General features: G+C 37.2%; 3 protein-coding genes across 5 annotated transcripts in view; 1 reads left to right on the forward strand and 2 right to left on the reverse strand.

The window, feature by feature from the left end:
- Nucleotides 1-23,075, forward strand: part of LOC143746091 (uncharacterized) — a 606,033-nt gene that overhangs the window by 489,224 nt on the left and 93,734 nt on the right. The gene's annotated exons all lie outside the window — the stretch shown is intronic.
- Nucleotides 1-23,075, reverse strand: part of LOC143746097 (uncharacterized) — a 543,695-nt gene that overhangs the window by 82,476 nt on the left and 438,144 nt on the right. The window contains exon 2 of one of the 2 annotated variants that reach the window (XM_077237845.1): nt 2,575-2,609. In XM_077237845.1, coding sequence (XP_077093960.1) covers nt 2,575-2,609 — 35 coding nt within the window. Of the gene's footprint in view, nt 1-2,574; nt 2,713-23,075 lie in introns of both variants that reach the window. The other variant, XM_077237846.1, reaches the window with a different exon arrangement.
- Nucleotides 8,400-21,566, reverse strand: LOC143746110 (uncharacterized). 2 transcript variants are annotated; one of them, XM_077237874.1, is made up of 3 exons: nt 21,481-21,566; nt 21,267-21,406; nt 8,400-9,680 (listed from the first exon to the last, which is right to left on the reverse strand). In XM_077237874.1, the coding sequence occupies exons 2-3, from the start codon at nt 21,343-21,345 to the stop codon at nt 8,827-8,829; spliced, it is 933 nt and encodes a 310-aa protein (XP_077093989.1). In that variant the 5' UTR covers nt 21,346-21,406; nt 21,481-21,566; the 3' UTR covers nt 8,400-8,826. The 2 variants fall into 2 exon arrangements, with proteins under 2 accessions (XP_077093989.1, XP_077093990.1); XM_077237875.1 differs by adding an exon at nt 13,478-13,585 and having other exon boundaries at nt 21,267-21,554.

Consider the following 23,075-nt stretch of genomic DNA (forward strand, 5'->3'; position numbering starts at 1 on the left):
CTAATACCCCATTTTTGACTAAAGGTGGCGCTACTGAGCCCCTCACCACACCCGTTTCTGAAACTTTGCACATGTCTACTGGCTAATAAATGTGATGTGTCTATCGAGTTTCATGCAATTTCAAGCATGCTAAGAGTCTCAAAAGCATCAAACAAGAATATTAAAGTTTGATGCATTGCCAAGGCAACATTATCTTAGATATTAAATAATCCTTTCACAGGTCTACATCTGGCGTGTGTTTACATTATACAGATGAAGTTTGAAGCAAATCGGGTAAAAATAAGAGGGTGATTTCAAAGCATTTTGAAAGTGACACACTTCCTGCTGCCAGTTGGTGGCGCTATGACTTTGACTCACAATAGTCACATCCATCTGATCGGCCTCTTACAGCGAACACACTGCTGAAGTTTCATCAAGATCAGTTAATGTATGCTGAAGTTATAACACACTTCCTGTTTCACGTTTCTCGCCATAATTTCGTTTCCTCGCCACGGCCAAACCGTTCGAGATATCAAAAATCCCCTGGCAATTTTTCATCCTCAATGTCTTGACTTCATGCTGACCGAGTTTTGTGCCATTTCTTTGAATTCTCTAGGAGAAGTACTTTAAATTCCATTGCATGCGTTTTACAAACAACCCTGTTTCGATTTCCTGTTGGGCTGGGGTAAAAAGTAAGAGTATGAAGTATATATGAACCGATGAGATTTATATGTGTACCGAGTTTCATATTCTTACATGCAAGCGTGTTTGATTTATGGACCAAGTTTTCGGAACCTGTTCCAGGGGGTGCTGTCTAGCTCTCTGATGGTCTTCAAAAAAAGTCACACTCGTGTCTTCGGGGTCTATTGGACCCCAGACAACAACATTTAATTTTGTAACCGAACAATATTTTTTTTTTAACAAATATAATTTTACTAGGTTTATTAATGTTTTTACTCAACATTTGTGCAGTTTTTGTAGAATTTATGATTTTTAAAAAAATTATATAAATAAATAAATAAATATTTAATTAAATAGGATTTTTACAAAAAAACAGCATTTTATGTTAAATAAACTTTATAAAAGACCCAGATTTCTAACTTTCATTCCTGGGGATACCATGGATAATTTTACAAGGTTTAATGTATTATTTTTTTTCCCATTTTTTGGAAAATACAGGTTAAAATTTGTAATAAATCACTTTAACCACTAGATGGCTATAGAGCTCCATTATATGCTGTTTGCTATTTGAATTACTGAAAGATATAGTTTCTAAAGTTGGATTCATATCTAAATATTATAAAATCACAATTATAACAAAAATAAAATAATTTGTCAAAATTTTGCAATTTTTGTACTGAAAAAAGACAGCACACACAAAAACAACAACAACAACAGTGAAGTGCCAAACCTGCAGACAGGGTTGGAGCAGGTTTGGCACTTCACTGTTGTTGTTGTTTTTGTGTGTGTGTGTGTACATTTTATTTTAATTTTTATGTGTACAGTGTCACCAATTTATTTTTGAGGTGGTTCTTCATTTTGTATGATTTTATTTGACAAATTATAAGACTTTTTATAGCCTTACAAATGTATTTCTGTGTGTTTGTGTGTTTGTGTGTCTGTGTGAGTGTGTGAGTGTGTGTGTGTGTGTGTGCGCGTGTGTGTCTGTGTGTGTGTGTGTGTGTGTGTGTGTGTGTGTGTGTGTGTGTGTGTGTGTGTGTGTGTGTGTGTGTGTGTGTGTGTGCGCACATTTTCAATGCGTCTAAGTGTTACCAATTTATTTTTCTGGTGGTTCTGCATTTTAGATTATTTTATTTTACAAATGATAAGAGAACAGTTTTTATAGTCTGTATGTATTCCTGTATAAATGTTGTATGTTCCTGTATGAATTCCTGTATTCCTCTTTATGTGTGTGTTTGTGTGTGTGTGTGTGCGCCTGTGGTGAGCATGATAATTTTGGATTGTGGATGTTTTTTGCATTGTTGGAAGTGTGCCACTTTATTTCTGTCATTTCTGTCTATGTGTTCTATGTTGTTTCTGATTTTGATGATGTTATTTTGTCTATTTTGATTGCGGGGTCCAATAGACCCCGAAGACCACGAGTGTGACTATTTTTGTCACGCCAACATAAAAACAGATATCATAAATTTTTTTTTCTTTTTTCGTAGATCTAGAAAGTGTTGAGAGCCGTAGAAAGTTTCAAACCATTTGGACAAAGAGAACATTTTTTTTAATTTGAGCTAAAGTCATTTGGGGTCCAATAGACCCCGAAGACCATCAGAGGGCTAGCCCCCCTGCCACGCCCGGGTACCATCTTCAGCCCGACCCTGATGGCCGCGGGTTCTGACCCGCGTGCAAAGTTTCGAGAGTTTTCGGGCACGTTAAGGGCCCCAAAAGTGCTCGAATAGTCGTAAGAAAAAAAAAAGAGAAAAAAAAAAAATCCTAAGGAAAACAATAGGGCTCTGCGCCCTTTCAGGGCTTGGGCCCTAATATTAATAAAATTCTGTTCCCATTTAAAAAAAGTGATTAAGAGCTTAAATGTTTCTAACATGAATGTTCTTCAGCATCATGAATGAATGAAGAATAAACACCAACCTCTTTGTTCTTCAGGATCTTCAGTGTGTTTCATTCTGCAGGTTCTGGATCACTCGTGTTCTCACTGTCCTCTTTAATAAACTCAGTCTTGCAGATTTCAGCTCTTCCTGATGCTTTCATGCTCGTCTTCACTTGTAGCTGATGGAGATTTACAGCATTTATAGGAGAATTACAGTGGGAGGAGCTTCAGTGATGATTAATTACTGTGGGAGGGGCTTCACTGATGATGAATTAAAGTGCTGAGTTTTACTGAGTTTGTTTTATGCTCATGAACAACAGAATGTAAATATTGTACATTCTTCCATGTATAAACAATGGTAAGAAAAACATTTCTAAGCATAAACAGAGGTAAATCTACAGATTTGTCACCAACAAATACCCTCAGTCTGTTGACACCAGTGGCCGTCAGGGCTTCTCTGCTGGCCTAAACACTATCAGAATAACTGACTTTTTTTTTTTTCAATGAATTTTTATTAAATTATTCCCAATAGTACATTCTCTTAATTCCAAAGCTTTTCTCTTGGTGGCACTGCTTCCAGTCGTTTAAATTTATGTTAGATATTTTATCCAATCATATTTCAGCCATCATGTGTTGCCATGGCCAAATAAATTATTAATCTCTAATTAAAAGCGTATGGATTAATTCAGGTAGGACACCACTGAAGGCCTGTGAAATGCACCGCCCGCCACTGTCCGACACCAATGAAATGAGCTTTAAGTGTCAATGTACAGGAGATCTGAAGACATCAGCATAATAAATGAGGTGAAAACAGGAACTATTGTCATGAAATAAAGAGTGTTTTCAGCAGATCTGTTAATATTGATGATCCTCAGACTATCAACACTCATTCAACAAGACATTCAGGATCATCAGCAGATCAGCTCACTTAATTTTGAGTGTTTGCTGTTAGAAACACATTGGTGCATTGTTGTTGTGTGTGTGTGTGTGTGTGTGTGTGTGTGTGTGTGTGTGTGTGTGTGTGTGTGTGTGTGTGTGTGTGTGTGTGTGTGTGTGTGTGTGTGTTTCAGATGTTCATTGGATCAATCTACAGCCTGTCAGTCTTCCTGAAGGATGATGAAGTCCCGGTTCACCCATCCAATTACATTACACAACCTTCCTCAAATACCTGTATCTATTCCACGTCCCCAGCTGTTTGTTCACTTTGGCATTTGTCTTTGTTTGGCTCGCTGTCGCTGATTTATGTGTGTCTATCGTGTTCACCAATTGTCGTATAGTGGTTGTGAAGTGTTTTTTTTAATTTTTTTTATACTGTTCATCCTTGTTCAGTCATCACGGTGCGTGTGAGGCTGGGAAGGAGGGAGCAGGTTAGTAAGTCGCGCGACATACATTACGCACCACATAGGACATATTGAATTGTATTAGACACACTAGGTTTAGGAGAGTACCACACCCTGTAATTTCTGTTATAGTGTAGTTTGGTTAGGGCGTCTTGACGCCGAAGACATTTCTTTTCTATATTTTTCGTTTGATAGTTAGTTTAGTTCATTTTTGGCACTGTAAAAATAAATCCTTTTTAACAGAGTTTTTGAGTTGATCTTTTTCCTTTTGTTGCCCTGTCCTTCATATTCATATTGAGTTACACACACATCTTTATTTAAATGTTATATTCCCTTACCCCTATTCAACTCTAAGAGGGACGTAACACTGGGCCATCACCAACGATCTCCAGTCGAGCTGGTCCCCATGGTATGGAAATTGTTGCTGCATAGTATACTAAGTTACATAATGATGAATAAGAACAACAAATGACAAAGACGGACATTTTTCTATAATATTTAAGAGACATTGCTTAGACTTCAAATAAATATAAAAATTAATGTTTGCTTAAATATGAATAATTAGGGGAAGTTGTCAGTGTGTAAGTGTGATGAGATGGGGAGATGAGTTTATATATTTTGTATTTTAGAATCTAATGCTTAGATTTAATTAAAAAAATTAACAAATGAACCCAGGCAAAAATGTTAGTGTGTTACAACAGTCTGATGGTTATAACTGATCAATGACAGTTCCTAATTGACAGACAACAAGAGAATAATGGATAAAAATACCTGTTTGGACTAATGGATGAGCAAAAAAAGAAGCAGGTGGCTGAAAATCAATACTACATTAAAACATTAGCTGAAATTTTAGTTCTAACAGCCACACAAAACAGCACAGCAGGTCACGGGGAGTCTCTCGACTCTGTGTTTTTCTGTCTATGTTAGACCCGCTGGGTAACCATAACCCCGTCATTAAAAAAAGACTTGAACAACAAGCTAAAAATGCAAAATACACGAGTAAAACAATACAGAATGAAATACCTGAGTGCTTGGCTGCAATGGTCAAAGAAGAAATCATCGAGGAAGTTAAAACAAGCAAGCAGTTTTCAGTTATTGTTGATGAAACTAAAGATGTTTAAAGTTAAAAATGAAAGAAGTAGCCAAACATGCCTTCTATGTTCACTGTAGTGCACACCACTTGAACTTAGTTATAGTAGACGCTGTAAAAATTGTGGCAGATTCAGGAAAGTTCTTCTCATTATTGGAACGACTGTATGTATTCATGTCTGGGTCTTATGTACATAACAAATGGCTGGATGTGCAGCGGGAGATGTTTGATGGTGCACAGAGGGAACTCCAATGGCTAAGTGATAGACGGTGGGCCTGTAGGTCGCAATGTTATGGACAGGTTGCCTGCAATAGTACAGGTGCTTGAAGACATCGCATCTGAGAACATCCACAAACGGCTGTAGAAGCAAGAGGGATATTGGCTCAAATTGATCTGAATTTTGCTAGATGTCTTGATCTGTTCAGAAAGGTCCTGAGTGACTCCAAGTTTTTATCAGACATGTTCCAGTCTAAAACAGTGGACTATGCTAAGGCTGTTGAACTTATTGAAGCACTTAAAGAGACACTGGTCCAGTACAGTAGTCAAGCCTCTTTTGAGGAAATGTGGAGTGAAACACTTGATTTATGTCAACTAAGTAACTTTAGCCGTGTTTCCATTACCCTTTAAATTGCGCAAATTGAAATTGCGAATTGAAAATACACCCAATGGAAACATGTCCATTTCGCAAAAACTCCCATTTATCGCAAAAAAAGTTTTTACGCTCGCATGAGGTAGTTTTTCAGGCAATTCGAAAAAGGAATATTTCGCAAAACTGCAATGGAAACAGTTTTTGTGCATTCACAGGTCACCTGATATAGTATGGCATTATTTTCCTGTCAAATGTCGAGAGCGCATTATTGTAGCGCGAAAGTACATTAATATAATATATATAATACATAATAAGAATCTCTCTGCTCTCACGCGGAATATAATGCGCGAGTGCGAATCTCTCTGCTTCCCGCGCGCAGATACACGCTGCTCTTTTTGGGCTCGCTCAGAGAATATGCCTGCACTTAAAACGTGTTCAGTGCAATCGCGAATCTCTCCTCTTCGCTTAAAGCGTGTTTGTGCTTAGACTGTGTTCCCTGTGCGTTCGCGCATGCCTAAGTACTCTTCGATTTCTTTCTCATTCCCTTGGCATAAACGCTGTCAAAACTGCAACAACCAATCAGAAATAGGCTTCAACGACTGACCAATGAAAACGCAACGTCGTACATGGAATCTTATTTGTTGATATTGAACCGCACATGGAATAAGTCCCCAAAAAACGCTTAACGTGGCTTACTGCACTAAGACAGTGATAATAAAAGACCAAACTCTGTACACATTATGTTAATAAACCATACTATGTATAAAAAAATCAGATGAGCCCAGAATATGAACGCAACGGGTTTAATTACACATTAAGCATCCCCATAGAAAACCGTTATAAAAAAACGCTTAACGTGGCTTACTGTACTAAGACAGTGATATTAAAAGACCAAACTCCGTACACAGTATGGTTTATTAATATGATGTGTACTGAGTTTGTTCTCAGTGTGTACCGAGTAGTCCAGTCATTTTAAGAAAAAAGGTTACACAAATTGCAACAGAAGCAAACTAAACTGAAACCAAACACAGACAAGGACAGAAAACCTTGTCAGTTATAAAACCTCTTATTAAGAAACCACAATTAGATCCAAATAACAGACCCATTTCGAATCTTCCATTTATGTCAAAAATATTAGAAAAAGTTGTGCCCACTCAACTCGGCTCTTTCTTGCAAGAAAACGACATCTATGAAAAGTTTGAGTCTGGATTCAGGCCACATCATAGCACTGAAACTGCGCTTGTTAGAATCACAATTGATTTACTTTTAGCTTCGGACCAAGGCTGTATCTCAGTACTAGTTTTAATTGATCTTAGTGCTGCGTTCGATACTATAGATCACACAATACTCTTAGATCGACTACAAAATTACACTGGTGTTCAAGGACAAGCATTAAGCTGGTTCAGGTCATACTTATCTGACCGCTACCATTTCGTCTACTTAAATGGAGAAAAATCGATTATAACTTCGGCAAACTATGAAGTGCCGCAGGGATCTGTGTTAGGCCCTCTATTATTCTCAATATATATGCTGCCACTTGGTAATGTTCTAAGGAAACATGGAATTAGTTTCCATTGTTATGCTGATGACACTCAAATATATATTTCATCACGGCCAGATGAATAAGCTAAATTATCCAAATTGACAGATTGGGTTAAAGATATAAAAGATTGGATGACGCGTAATTTTCTTTTTTTAAATCCAGACAAGACAGAGGTAATACTTATCGGTTCTAAAAACCGTCCACAAAACCTTTCACAGCACGGCTTTAACATAGTAGGATGCCCTGTTACTTTATCCGCTACAGTAAAAGACCTGGGTGTTACATTAGACTGCAACCTGTCTTTTGAAAAGCACATTTCATATGTTACAAAAACAGCCTTTTTCCACCTTAGAAACATTGCTAAGCTACGTAATATGCTATCTGTTTCTGATGCAGAAAAGTTAGTTCATGCATTCATGACCTCGAGACTAGATTACTGTAATGCTTTATTAGCTGGTTGTCCTGCATCTTCAATAAACAAGCTACAGTTAGTCCAAAATGCAGCCGCTAGAGTTCTTACTAGATCAAGAAAATATGATCATATAACACAGATTTTATCATCACTTCATTGGTTACCTATAAAGTTCCGTATTAAATACAAGGTATTGCTTTTGACTTATAAAGCTCTAAATGGTTTAGCTCCTGTCTATTTAACGGATCTTCTATCGCCTTACAATCCATCGCGCTCTTTAAGATCACTAGATTCGAGGCTTCTGGTCATTCCTAGGATATCCAGATCCACCAAAGGAGGCAGAGCATTTTCACATTTAGCTCCGAAGCTCTGGAATAGCCTTCCTGATATTGTTCGTAGCTCAGACTCGCTCTCCCAGTTTAAAACTAGACTGAAGACGCATCTATTTAGCCAGGCATTCATATACATTTGTTATCTTACAGTTACTGTAAATTCGGCCTCTAGTTCATAAACGCCAGAGGAGAACTGGCCCCCGACTGAGCCTGGGTTCTCCCAAGGTTTTTTATTCTCCATTGGGTCATCTGATGGGGTGTTAGGACACCATTAGATCACTGGATGGAGTTTTTCGGTTCCTTGCCACTGTTGCCTTTGGCTTGCTCAGTTGGGGATATTCAAATTAATTAACCAATCATACCATTGATCAGCTCTACCAAACTTGGATGTCTTTTTTCCAGTAATAAACAAACATTGTTAAGTTGTTTTGATTGATACGGTGAAGCAGCTTTGATACAATCTGTATTGTGAAAAGCGCTATATAAATATATTTGCCTACTTCCTACTTCCATCACACATTTAAATCTATATAATTTAATCATAATCCAGAGCAGGGTACTTTTTTGATTTGATTTGATTTATTCAACAATAATCATAAACTTATACAATCATGCCAGAGACAGTTCATATACATTTGAATACAATTTGTACAATAATGTACTGTCTTTGTAAAGTATCTTCTTATTAAACTGTCTGTTCACTTACAAAGTTCTCAATGCTTCGGTTTGCATGTAGGGACCCTCATTACGTTACCGTGTTAGTGTGGGGATAATTTGAGCCTTGTTAGTGGTATTAACTAGCGATCTCTTTTTGCTTACTCTATGCCCAATATACTAGCGTTATAAGCTAAACTGTTTTTAGAGATAAAACTCTTTACATTCGATTATCATGAAAACAAATCTCAGGGAACAATTTAGTCAGTACCAATGTGTTATTACACCCGAGGTTCATTTTGCGCCGGAGTTCTCCTTTAATGATATCCTTCCCTACACAACACATGAGTCTTTCACACTCTTGTGTGTTTTCTGGTGCCTTTTCAAACAGTAAACCCTTTGAAATTGCCTTCCACAAACAGGACAGATGTGAGGATTCTCTGTTATATGAACTTTCTGGTGATTCTTCAATAACGATGGCAAAGCAAATGTTTTAATGCAGCGATCACAGTTAAATTGCTTTGGTTCGGAGTGAGAATGGTCCAGATGAGCTGAGAGACTCGTTGTCCATTTAAAACTCTTCCCACACACATGACATACGTAAGGCATCTCTTCAGTGTGAATTCTCATGTGTTTATTAAATCCTGATTTACGGGTGAAACTCTTTCCACACTGAGAGCAGCTGAAAGGCTTTATCCCAGAATGAGTTAACATGTGATTCTTAAGGTTTCTTTTGCGTGCAAAAGTGTTTCCACACTGAGAGCAGGCGAACGGCTTTTTTCCCGTATGACTTAACATGTGACTCTCCAAGTTTACTTTACGTTTGAAAGAGTTTCCACACTGACGGCAGGTGAAAGGCTTTTCTGAAGCGTGAATTACCAAATGTGCCTTAAGGTTTCCTTTCCATATAAAACTCTTTCCACACTCAGTGCAGACGAAAGACTTTATTCCAGCATGAATTAGCATGTGATTCGTAAGGCTTCTTTTGCATGTGTAAGTGTTTCCACACTGAGAACAGGCGAAAGGCCTTTTGACTTCATTTTTAACGCTGCTTTGTGAGCAACTGTTTTCAGTTTTGTAGCAATTCTGCAAGTTTTCTCCAGCGATGTCATTGTGGGCTTTCTGATACTGATGTTTCTCCTCCACTTCATTCAGATCTCGTCTTTCCTCTTTCACTTTTGTCAGGCCTAAAGTGAAGTCGAAATCATTAGAAAGATGAAAAACAATTGGGATATTTGGAAAATAAAAGGAAATTAGGGTAAGTTTAAACAACAACGATGTACTTAAAACAGAAACGTTATAGTTATGCATTTTTGAAACATTTAGCGTTCAGATGACAATGTTGTCGATACAATCCCCATTCACACGGATCAGGCACTGTAAACTAGAGATGCTCCGATCAGCATTTTTGGGGCCGATCACCGATTACCGATCACCAAAATCATGATCTGCCGATTGCCGATCACAGAATGGCAATCTTTTATCTATAATCTAGCAGAGTTTGCACCATTTGTAGAAATGTGTTTATTTAATTGTATTTAGAAAATGAGATGTCTTAAGGCTACTGTAGGCCAGCTTTCCCAAATAAGGCAGAGTAACATTAAATTATTCCAAACAAAGAGGGGTCAGGCAGACCAACACACATCAGATCAGCCTAATGGGAGGGGATCAAGTTACACTTAGGCATATTTGGAAATTGTAGCCTCTTAATACACCCACTACATTTACTAATTGGCAACAAAATGTACAACTTGTTACACCAAAACTGGCTACTGATAAAAGGACAAAACTATGGCAAGTTTTTTTCTGTTATTATTATGAACATCTGATGTAGTTGAGCAGAATGCTCTTTTATGAAGTTACTTCATTAAAGGACATATTTAATGAGATTATGCCTGAAAAGGTTTTGGATTTTTTATCATATGTTCATTTAAAAATATATATTGTATAAAATGACTTCTTGTTTTGTTTTGTTTTATTGTATTTATATGATATTTGTATTTTTATAATTGAATTTTTGCCATGAAAATAGCTTTGAATGCTGACATGGCATTAAATAAAATAATCTGAATCTGAATCTGATGTAGTTGAGGAACCAACTACGTCAGATCAAAAAAAAAAAAATACCACCACCACATTTGAAACATCTCGCGGCACGAATGTACCAATACAAATAAATAAAAACATCTCCAGTTAACTCAGAGCATTCGTTTTGTTCATTTGTTAAATAAGAGTCAATCTACCGCTGAAATGTTTTTTTTTATCAAGTGATCAAAGTGCTCGTTGCCGCAGGGATCAGTGGCGCAGATACCGCGTTCTGTTGTGGCTCGCGCGGTGCACGGTCTTCACTCGGACGCGCGCTTCAATCGGTTGGGAGACTCCCTATTCGTTCCGGTGAAGGAGAACTCATGTTGCCACTGCCAAGCTCCACTCTGCTGTTGTGTGCCCGTGCCCACGCATGCAGGTGGGAAAAAGTCGCGCGAGTAATTTACGTCACGTGATCGGCTTCTTTGATCGGCGCTTTTGGGGTTCGCCGATCAATCTATTTTTAGCCAATATCGGCCGATCATGATCGGCGGCCGATCAATCGGAGCATCCCTACTGTAAACCCTAACGTTCAAAATAATTAAATGGTTTGAGTAGGGTAAACTTAACTTAAACAAATTAGTTCAAACAAATGAACTTTGAGTCTGAGGACTTCAATGGGCCCCAAACGGATCAAGATCCAAATGACAGTTTCAGTGCAACTTCAAAGGGCTTTAAACGACACCAGACGATGAATAAGGGTCTTATCTAGCGAAACGATCGGTCATTTAAAAATAAAATAAAAAAGTTTAAGTTTTATAAGCACAAATGCTCGCCTTGCTCTGTTCTGTGATGCGCGTCGTGACGTCACGCAATACGCAATTACGTTGAAAAGGTCACGCTTTCTGTCCTGAAGAAAATTTTCTTTTAGCCTTTTTAATATTAAAATATGAAATATGACAAGCGTTCCGCACATTCAGCTGACATAAACCACACTTTAAATGAAAAAAACCTATCTAGTGATTAAATGTTTTTTGTGTTGACACAAATCTTGTGGGATGTCCTAACTGTGCCGGGATAATCAAATTGTTCAGAAATAACATGACGTGGTCAACTTCGGAACAGAGCGCCCTCCACAGGTCAAGTAAATATAGCAGTCCTTCAGTTACTGATCGGATCAGTCAGAGTAAATGGAGTAAAAAAATAGGCAGAATAAAACTAAATATTTTTTTTAAATAATTATCATTGCATATATTTGTATTAAATATACAATATATTTAATTTGTACAGAACTATTTTCATAGGCACCACCACAAAAATATTATTTTAATGTGTGTAAATTGTGTAATGTGTGTAAATTGTGTAATATGTGTGTGTAAATAAAAGTAAAAATGGAAAATAATAGACCTGGAAAATAATAGACCAGAAATATAATGACAAAAATGTTTATATATATATATATATATATATATATATATATATATATATATATATATTAGGGGTGTAACGATTCGTTTTAACAACGATTCGATTCGTATCACGATTCGTGGTTGTCGATACGATTCAAGGACGATATTGGTTCATTTAGAACGATACGATCCAAAACGATTCAGTGACTTGAAATCGATTCAGTAACTTTTTAGCCAAAAATTCAACCAGTGTGACTGAAATAAATACCTGGATACTGGACAGTGCGGGTAAAGTTTCCTAGATTCATGTTGTTTCTTGTAAGGGAATCAATCAGGTATCAATTAATTATAGATATAAACTAGTGCTGCACGATTTGGGGAAAATGTCATATTGCGATTATTGAGGTCAATATTGCGATTGCGATATGCAATTGCGATATAATAAACAAATGATTTCATGAGTGAACTTGCTTGGTTCTCAAGGAAAATGCACACACAGATTAGTGATAATGCTGAAATTTGTATTTCTGAACTCAAACTTGCAACAACAACTAAATGATTAATTACACCTATAATGATCAATAAGCCATTGATGTCTGGATAAAAGTGTCTGGACATTCCTGCCTAACAGGTAGGACATACAGACATTGAATTAAGTTCAACAGTCTGCGCTGCAATTGCAAACATTATACATTATAGAATAATCCTTATTAAAGTTACAAAAGTTATTTAGTCAAGAGCATTGAGTGTTATTCTCTGTTCCCTTTGTTCTTTGATTAACTTTAACGACATAGATAATTAGCTTGGCTACTGTGTACTGTCCCTTTAAGACCAGCCGCTGACAGAGACGGGGATCTCACACGTGCCTCATCATTCTCTCACGAGTCACAACTCTTTACGGCCATCGTAAGACTGCTCTCGTGTTAAGATACTGGACAAAAAGACATTTTGGCATAATTGTGTGTTATTGTTCGTTCAAGCGCGAAAGAGAACTGTATTGTGGCGTGCTGTCTTGTGCGCACGCACGATACTGGCGCGAGTCTTTCTCTGTGTGTGTGTGTGTCACAGTCAACGCGATCTTTTTTGTCTTGTCGCAAATGAATGACTGAATCAAGTAACGTTTAACGCCTTTATCATTAAAAGTGCTAAGAAAAAACATCCAAAGTCAGACCTGCTTAAATCCAATGCGTTATTTCCTAGTATCGATAACATCGATTGATTACCTTTTAAAACGATGTTGGATCGATATATGTCGTCCAGAAGGCCAACTTGCCGAGCACAGATCGATGTAGTTGGATCATAGGAATATAAATCGATTAATCGATGTAGTAGATGAATCTTTACACCCCTAATATATATATATATATATAAATGAATGTATATCTGACACAAAAAGGCTGTTTATTATTTTGGCTGGTAAAAAATATGCTTGGCTGGTGGATTTTTCATCTACCAGTCCCCGTGGCAGGTGAGCCAAAAAGTTAATTTCGGACCCTGGACGCAAATGAAATGGGGGATGTGCAATATGTATAGACCTTATTCGCAAACACCGGAAGTAGCTAACCGCGGCCATATTGTTGACATGACATCTGTCCTGCCCCTAGCCGCGCGCAGATTTGAGTTGAGGGGAGCAGTAGCCTAGCTTGGCTTCATCTCGTCTGTATCAAGAGAAGATAAGCTTGATTGGTGTGGACCCACATCAAATAGACCCAATAGCATTAAGTAAAGATCCGTCCTTATTGCCAGCCGTAATTTATCCGGATATTTATAACTATCTCGTTCATACAGTATCCGTATACAAACTACAATTTACCTCAACAAGGCAACATAATGAACGACACTCGTCTCATTCGTGGAGGTGGAAAAACAAGTTCTTTGTGACATGCAAGATTTGTTGTATTAGAATGTAAATGGAAAAGATAAGGCATGAGAGTCGGTTGTTTTTGTCAATTTTAAGTTTTAATTTAAAATGTTTGCGATTTTAATATTTAGCCTACATGGTTACATATTTGACCACTTGCTTGAGCAACATAATATATAGAAGTAATGCATAGAATAATTGGCCTACGTTGTTAAAATAGTGAGTATGTTTTAAAATAAAAATAGTGAGTACCGGTATGTGTTTGTGGTACAGCCACTGCAAAAGCAACATATGTGAAAGCACTATAGAGCGTCCTGCTTCTGTACCGTATACGCACCACACACGCATTGCACACGGATTATGTGTGAAACCTGTGGTAAAATGATGGGAACAGACTTTTCTGTGGGGAGTTGGCTGAAAGTTTAGCCTATTTATCCTAGCTAGCCTCTCCTGCGCTGGCTCAACTCTGTCTCCTTCCCTTTACGTTTTCTGACAGTCGGTAACTAATATCGCATAAAAACTAACTCCGGGGTTATTATTGCTGTTGTTAGAACAGCCGTGTATTACACAACACACCATCACGCTGTTTAAAAAAAAATACAGTGATAATACCATGGATAATACCGACGCTGCCTCGCTTGTCAATTGACAGACTGACAGTTGTCGTGGTTTCTATGTCAACAAAATGGCCGCCGCAAACATTGATGACGCAGATCGAATAACATCTTATACCATCGAGGATGTGCAATATGGGAACTGTGATCAATAATGGTTGTAATTTTTAAACTGCCAATGAAAGGTGTTAATGTGCCTACTATATATATACAGGTCCTTCTCAAAAAATTAGCATATTGTGATAAAGTTCATTATTTTCCATAATGTAATGATAAAAATTAAACTTTCATATATTTTAGATTCATTGCACACCAACTGAAATATTTCAGGTCTTTTATTGTTTTAATACTGATGATTTTGGCATACAGCTCATGAAAACCCAAAATTCCTATCTCAAAAAATTAGCATATCATGAAAAGGGTCTCTAAACGAGCTATTAACCAAATCATCTGAATCAACTAATTAACTCTAAACACCTGCAAAAGATTCCTGAGGCTTTTAAAAACTCCCAGCCTGTTTCATTACTCAAAACCGCAATCATGGGTAAGACTGCCGACCTGACTGCTGTCCAGAAGGCCGTTATTGACACTCTCAAGCAAGAGGGTAAGACACAGAAAGAAATTTCTGAACAAATAGGCTGTTCCCAGAGTGCTGTATCAAGGCACCTCAGTGGGAACTCTGTGGGAAGGAAAAACTGTGGCAAAAAACGCTGCACAACGAGAAGAGGTGACCGGACCCTGAGGAAGATTGTGGAGAAGGACCGATTCCAGACCTTGGGGGACCTGCGGAAGCGGTGGACTGAGTCTGGAGTAGAAACATCCAGAGCCACCGTGCACAGGCGTGTGCAGGAAATGTGCAACAGGTGCCGCATTCCCCAGGTCAAGCCACTTTTGAACCAGAAACAGCGGCAGAAGCGCCTGACCTGGGCTACAGAGAAGCAGCACTGGACTTGAGGCATTTTGGCATTTCCTTCTCCCCAGTCTTCCTCCAGACTCTGGCACCTTGATTTCCGAATGACATGCAAAATTTGCTTTCATCCGAAAAAAGTACTTTGGACCACTGAGCAACAGTCCAGTGCTGCTTCTCTGTAGCCCAGGTCAGGCGCTTCTGCCGCTGTTTCTGGTTCAAAAGTGGCTTGACCTGGGGAATGCGGCACCTGTAGCCCATTTCCTGCACACGCCTGTGCACGGTAGCTCTGGATGTTTCTACTCCAGACTCAGTCCAATGCTTCCGCAGGTCCCCCAAGGTCTGGAATCGGTCCTTCTCCACAATCTTCCTCAGGGTCCGGTCACCTTTTCTCGTTGTGCAGCGTTTTTGCCACACTTTTTCCTTCCCACAGACTTCCCACTGAGGTGCCTTGATACAGCACTCTGGGAACAGCCTATTTGGTCCAAAATTTCTTTCTGTGTCTTACCCTCTTGCTTGTGGGTGTCAATGATGGCCTTCTGGACAGCAGTCAGGTCGGCAGTCTTACCCATGATTTCGGTTTTGAGTAATGAAACAGGCTGGGAGTTTTTAAAAGCCTCAGGAATCTTTTGCAGGTGTTTAGAGTTAATTAGTTGGTTCAGATGATTAGGTTAATAGCTCGTTTAGAGACCCTTTCCATGATATGCTAATTTTTTGAGATAGGAATTTTGGGTTTTCATGAGCTGTATGCCAAAATCATCAGTATTAAAACAATAAAAGACCTGAAATATTTCAGTTGGTGTGCAATGAATCTAAAATATATGAAAGTTTAATTTTTATCATTACATTATGGGAAATAATGAACTTTATCACAATATGCTAATTTTTTGAGAAGGACCTGTATATGTACCTATCCAATGTATGAACATGTTTTTGTGAGAATGTGTTGAGAGACATTTATTGTTTGTATCGTACTTTGTGTTGTTTTTGAAAAACTGCGGAAGGGACAAAACAAATTTCCCTTCGGGGACAATAAAGTATATCTTATCTTATTTTTGTGTGAAAAATCAAAACGCAAAAAGTGTCTCAACTGTACTCAGTCTACAGTCAAATGTAATTAATTCAGTGTACTTAAACGATTGCCTTACATTTCTTAAGGATGTTTTACTCAAAGTTGTAAATAGGTTTGAAATGCACAATGTAGGTATGTGACAAACTGACCTATATACGCACGAGTGCTTTGTTCCCGCGGCTGTGTTCCCAGAAGGTTATCAGCGCCAGACGCGTTGGTGACTTAGGAAATCTGTCGTATATTTGCTTTGTGAATACCTCTAAAGCCCATATACTAGTGACGTAAATTACGTCATCACGTTGATTCTCACGTTCAAATTTCCAAGATGGCTGTAGTAAGAAGAAAGTTATAAGCAAAGCAAAATTTATCTCGTGTTTGGCATCAAAATCCGCTATGAAGGTGAGTATTTTTTTGTTTCAAACCCAATACTTTTGATAGATTATACATTTAACTTGAATTAGGTGAAGTTTGGGATTGATTGTAACATTCGCATGTGTTTTTTTACAATCCGCAAGTGACGTTGTTGTCAAAAGCAGAATCGGCCATTCGATCATATTGGCTTCCAAAACTTCTCCCAGTTTCATTCGATCCGTGCAGTATTTTTCAAAGTAATCATACAAAACGAAGGTTTAGAATCTCTAGATTACATTATTGGCATGATTTCGTCAAATATATAAATAAATACCATGGATGGTTATAGATTTGTTTAGGAACAACCGTGCTTCTGGCTGCCTGCTAGGTCATGTGACCCGTTTCTAGCAAGCTGATTGGCCGAATCTTACAAACATTTCAGCCCATGTTTTATTATTCTGCACAGAGTTGGTAAAATTTAATTATTTGCACAATTACTGAAATGTCTTCTTTTTTTCAAAAGTAAATCAAAGCAGAAAAAACAACCAAATGTCTGTAGTACTTGAAGGCCTCATAGCTGTGTGTTGTGAGAATGAATTTCTTTGGCCTACTGATGTTTATTCTTGAACAAAATTCAACATACATGCGATGCATTTATTGATTTATAAATGATAAATTGTAATTGATAAATAACATAATCATCAATTAATATTACTTATGAGAAATAAATAATTGTCTATTTTGTAGGTATTTTTACTAATATTTTTACTTCTTGATGAAACGATGCCAGTGGTGGGAAAATAACTTTACGTCCATATCATCCAAGGTGAGTCGTTTTTCACTGAAAAAAATAGAATTATGGAGTAGTAATCTTAATATGTATATATTTATTTTAAATTATACTGAAAAACTGGAGTAGGTCCTGTGGTATTTACTAGGGGTGGAACGATACACAGAAGTCACGGTACGGTTCAGACATCATGGTTCGGTACGATTTTGGTGCAAAACAAAAATGTATTAGGCATTTATCCGCGAAAACTATTATCAGGCCCTTGGATGAAGAAGTTTTAGACTTCTGCTGAAAAGCAAGTTGATCACCTGGAAGGAATAAGTATTGTCAAAAATGTTCTGTCATCCCTCAAAGAAGCTCAACAGGATCCAATCAGTGTCCTCACTCGTGATACCGATTTTTTTGGTGGCACTCTTGAGAAGAATGACTCAACATTAGCCAGACTCCTAGAGTTTCCATCGGACAAAGATTCTTTTGTCAGTATGATGTCTGTCTGTCTTTCTGCTACAACTGCTGTCATAGAAAGACAGTACAAACGATATTTAGAACTGGTTGTGACTGATGAATTACGGAAAGAAACAGAAACAGCTAGGCCGCACAACATTGACTCTGAAGAAATTATGGGTATGTTTAGTGCTGCCAAACACCGAGCTCCTAATGCCACCCTATGCTTCATGTCATCTAGGATGAGGGCTCAAAAAAAACATCTAGTTGAGTACCTCGATGAACTGAAATATCCTAAAAAGGAAAAGATCATCTATTGGGCAGTAGGTATGGCTCGAAAGAAAAGACAAATAATCGGCAAAGTCATGTGGAGATGAGGCGTGAATTATCACGAAGGGCTGCCCTGAAGCGTCAAAAGGAGGATCAAAAGGAGCGAAAAGCAATTGAAAACAAACTTAAAGTGTTAGACGTGTCCCTGATCGAGAGTGAGTTTCCTGAGTTGGAAGAAAACTCCATTTCTGCTGTGACTGAGATTCTCTCTGGTGCTTTAGTGGGCCGTAATATTTAGGGATGCACCGATCCGATACTCAGCATCGGTCTCGGCTCCGATACAGCCATTTATGCCGGATCGGGTATCGACCAGACGAGCCCGATCCAAATCCGATATTGTGCGTATACTATTCTGTGTTATTGTTAAGCCCCACTAAAGCACCAAAAACATTATAAAGCACCATAAAGTTTTTTGTGCACTATATTACAAGTGTTCTGAAGCCATTATAGTATAATGTGAGATAGAAATGAACATTTAAGTCATTAAATTCAAGATCACGTAACTTTTTCCTCCGCTGCAGCCTGCGGCTGTCAGTCATTCTTCATTCAGCATTCAGCGTCGCGTTCGGTTACGACAGTCAACATGATGAAATTCTCTCCAAGATGATTATATGTTACTATTATTATACTTAATATGTAGATAAAGCTCTATGGTTTCGCATAAAACAACTATCTTGTTGGACTTTATTGCTGTAACTTAATCATGTTTCTACCGGGTGTCTGTTAGATCACAACACTAGAGTAGAGTCCACTATAATTGTTCTTCACGCGCACAGTAACTAAAATTTAAAACCGTTAAAAGAAAAGGCTCAATAAACTATTGCATAGATAGATACTGTATAATACACTACGCATCAATATGTCTTTCGTTTGTGCTTTGAACTTTTCAATGCGGACTCGACGCGCTGTGACTCCGTGTTGCTTCAAGCGCATCATTTTGCGCTCGGGATTTGCATAAGTGCTTTGTGCCGCACTGTATTGCAGCCTTTCATATCATAATACAGTGACGCAATGAAACATTATTAATGGCCTTTCTTGTTCTTTCCTATCTATCATATGTTGCTGCCTCATTAAACAGCAGTGCTATACATTTAAGACATGTCTCAATTGTATAGTAGCCTATAGCTATATATAAAATAATGTATATTTTTGATTTTTGTTAACTTGTTTTTCATGAATGTATTTTACAATACAAAGAGCAATGAGTAACGTTTTACCAGATTTAGTGTTACACTTGTCTCTTATTTGTATTTTTCACCAGATGTTCAGATTTTATACAATTATTGTGGACTTATGATTTTTCTGGACTAAATTTTACTGCTGAATTATCCACTAATCTAGTTTATAAAAGCATTTTTGTCATAGATTATGATCATGTATTTTTGGGATTTGTTTTTCTTTACAATGAAGTTGTCTGTATTAAGTAGATTGTGTTTAACACACAAAAGAGTGATTATCAGTTCAACACACAGAGAGTTATATAAATTCTACTGAAAAAACTGTGTTGGTATCGGATCGGCATCGGTAGATACACAGAATTTTTGGTATCGGATCGATTCTGAAAAAAGTGGTATCGGTGCATCCCTAGTAATATTTGTCATGTATGGTTTGATAGTGATTCTGGGGAGAAGACTGTTTTCTCAGGACGTGTCAAGACACTGAAAAAAAAGAAAAAAGGAACTTATGTAATTGCCTATTGGGGTGAGAATGAATCGTATGATGATGCTGTAGACTTTGAAGTGTCGGTGTATGAATTAGCAGCAGACTTTATATGCCAAGATCTAACATTATCCTAGAGCTGAAACGATTAATTGACGACTAATCAATTATTAAAATAATCGTCAACTATTTTAGTAATCGTATAGTTGACAGAATTGTCTGATTTTTAACCAGAATTAACATACAAGTTTGTATTTTTTGATGAAGATCTTTTTAGATCTTGTGATGTAAATTAATCTCTAACATATGTAAGCAGAAGTAAAATTGCTTTGTAGATTAAGATGTATTAATAATATTTTACCATTTAAATTGCTTGCCAGCATTTAGTCAAGAAATGGCCAAAGAAACAATGAAATTCATGTGCCAATGCCAATTGTCTGTTTAATACAATAAATATGTGAATACAGCTTTTATTTGAGGGGATTTTGATTTCATATGGGAAAGATATGTGTGGATTGATGCTCTCGGTTTCATCAGAGGAAGTGGTTAATTAGAAATAATAAAATTGTATATATTCATTTTAAAGATAGGTCTTGATCTTGTTGGGCTTTTAATTACCTACACTCTGGTGTTTGAATTATACAAATAGACCAAGAAATGAGGAAGTTATGATATTTTGAAGTGTTTGGTCAAGCGGAAGAGGTCAGAGTTTTTCATTGTTTTATTGTTTTAATTAGGTACAAAAATGACCCCTAATTTCCGAATTTAAAAATTCCATAACTTTCTTAAATAATATCCGATTTGAATCATTTAAAAAACATTTTAACGGTATTTTTATTATCTATCATATGGTTATGATTATATATGAATTTTCTAGTATTGATTTTTTTTGTCACATACCTACACAAAGTGTTTGCAATTTTATAAATAAACACTCTTTGTATGTCTTTATAAAACTGTAATATTGTAAAATATTATATGTAAAACAGCTGTTTTCTAATTGAATGTGTAATTTATTCCTGTGATCAAAGCTGAATTTTCAGCATCATTACTCCAGTCTGTCACATCCTTCAGAAATCATTCTAATATGAGAATTTGATGCTCAAGAAACATGTCTGATTATCAATGTTGAAAACAGTTATTTACATTTTTATTTCAGTATTATTTGATGAATAGAAAGTTCAAAAGAACAGCATCTGAAATTGAAAGCTTTTGTAAGATACCTTTTTCCGCGGATACCTCGTGTCTAAAACTCTGTTGGTTTAATGTACCACAACAGTCATTAAAGATGAATCTAGAATAGACACCAACCTGCTTGTTCCTCGTGTTTTATTCTCCAGGGTTCTGGTTCACTCGAGTCCTCCTCAATCTCCTCTTTAACAAACACCATTTCTCAGTTCAGTTGCAGGAACTCCAGATATTCCTGCTCGATTCAAAACGTCTAGTCACGTCTATGAGGATGAGAATATTACAGGCATTTACTGACCCGACTCAAATTTGCCATCTTTCTATAAACTTAACGTACAGTTATAACAGTTTGTATCACGCTAATAGCACGACAAAACACTAGAGATCAAGCTGAGAATGAATCTTCTTCCTCTGAGGTTTAATGGCGTCGGCAGACAAACGATTGTGACTTACCGCCCCACACTGGACTGGAGAGTGAAATGTGGGCAAAATCGAGTAGCATCTGCTTGCAGTCCCGGAGGCTGCATTTTCAGGACCCCACTTCTAGGACCGCATTTCTAGGACCCTAGAAATGCGGTCCTAGAAGTGGGGTCCTGAAAATGCAGCCTCCGGGACTGCAGACAGATAATATTGGCAAAATCACCACCTGAACACACACAAATGCACTGCAATGCATTGACATCCATTGAATTAGCCGATAATAGAGCGTTTTTTTTATTTTATAAAATAAAATAAAAACAGTCAAACAGTCACAAACATATAATTATATGAACCAATAACTGAGTATGAGGCGCCACGTAGTATTTAAATCAAACTTCGCTTATCAATACATGCATAACACACGTGCATATACACCTATAAAGTACTCGCATATAGCCTACATGTATAGGCTACTATTGGATGTTCAAAATACATATATGAAATACACGTGCACACTAATATGAAATCCATACCAATACATATTATGTTAGTAATGAATGCATATACATATAAACTTGACGCGCGCATACACCTATAAACACTCGCACATACATATAAATTTCCATGCATATACACCTATAAATACTCGCATATACATATAAACTTCCATGCATATACACCTATAAACACTCGCACATACATATAAACTTCCATGCATATACACCTATAAACACTCGCACATACATATAAACTTCCATGCATATACACCTATAAACACTCGCACATACATATACACTTCCATGCATATACACCTATAAACACTCGCACATACATATAAACTTCCATGCATATACACCTATAAACACTCGCACATACATATACACTTCCATGCATATACACCTATAAACACTCGCACATACATATAAACTTCCATGCCTTTACACCTATAAACACTCGCATATACATATAAACTTCCATGCATATACACCTATAAACACTCGCACATACATATAAACTTCCATGCATATACACCTATAAACACTCGCACATACATATAAACTTCCATGCATATACACCTATAAATACTCGCATATACATATAAACTTCCATGCATATACACCTATAAACACTCGCACATACATATAAACTTCCATGCATATACACCTATAAACACTCGCACATACATATAAACTTCCATGCATATACACCTATAAACACTCGCATATACATATAAACTTCCATGCATATACACCTATAAACACTCGCACATGCATATAAACTTCCATGCATATACACCTATAAACACTCGCACATACATATAAACTTCCATGCATATACACCTATAAACACTCGCACATACATATAAACTTCCATGCCTTTACACCTATAAACACTCGCATATACATATAAACTTCCATGCATATACACCTATAAACACTCGCATATACATATAAACTTCCATGCATATACACCTATAAACACTCGCACATACATTTAAACTTCCATGCATAT

The sequence above is a fragment of the Siphateles boraxobius genome, unplaced genomic scaffold, assembly GCF_051911475.1.
Source record: "Siphateles boraxobius isolate OS27281-9 unplaced genomic scaffold, OSU_SipBor_1 21, whole genome shotgun sequence".
Taxonomy (NCBI): domain Eukaryota; kingdom Metazoa; phylum Chordata; class Actinopteri; order Cypriniformes; family Leuciscidae; genus Siphateles; species Siphateles boraxobius.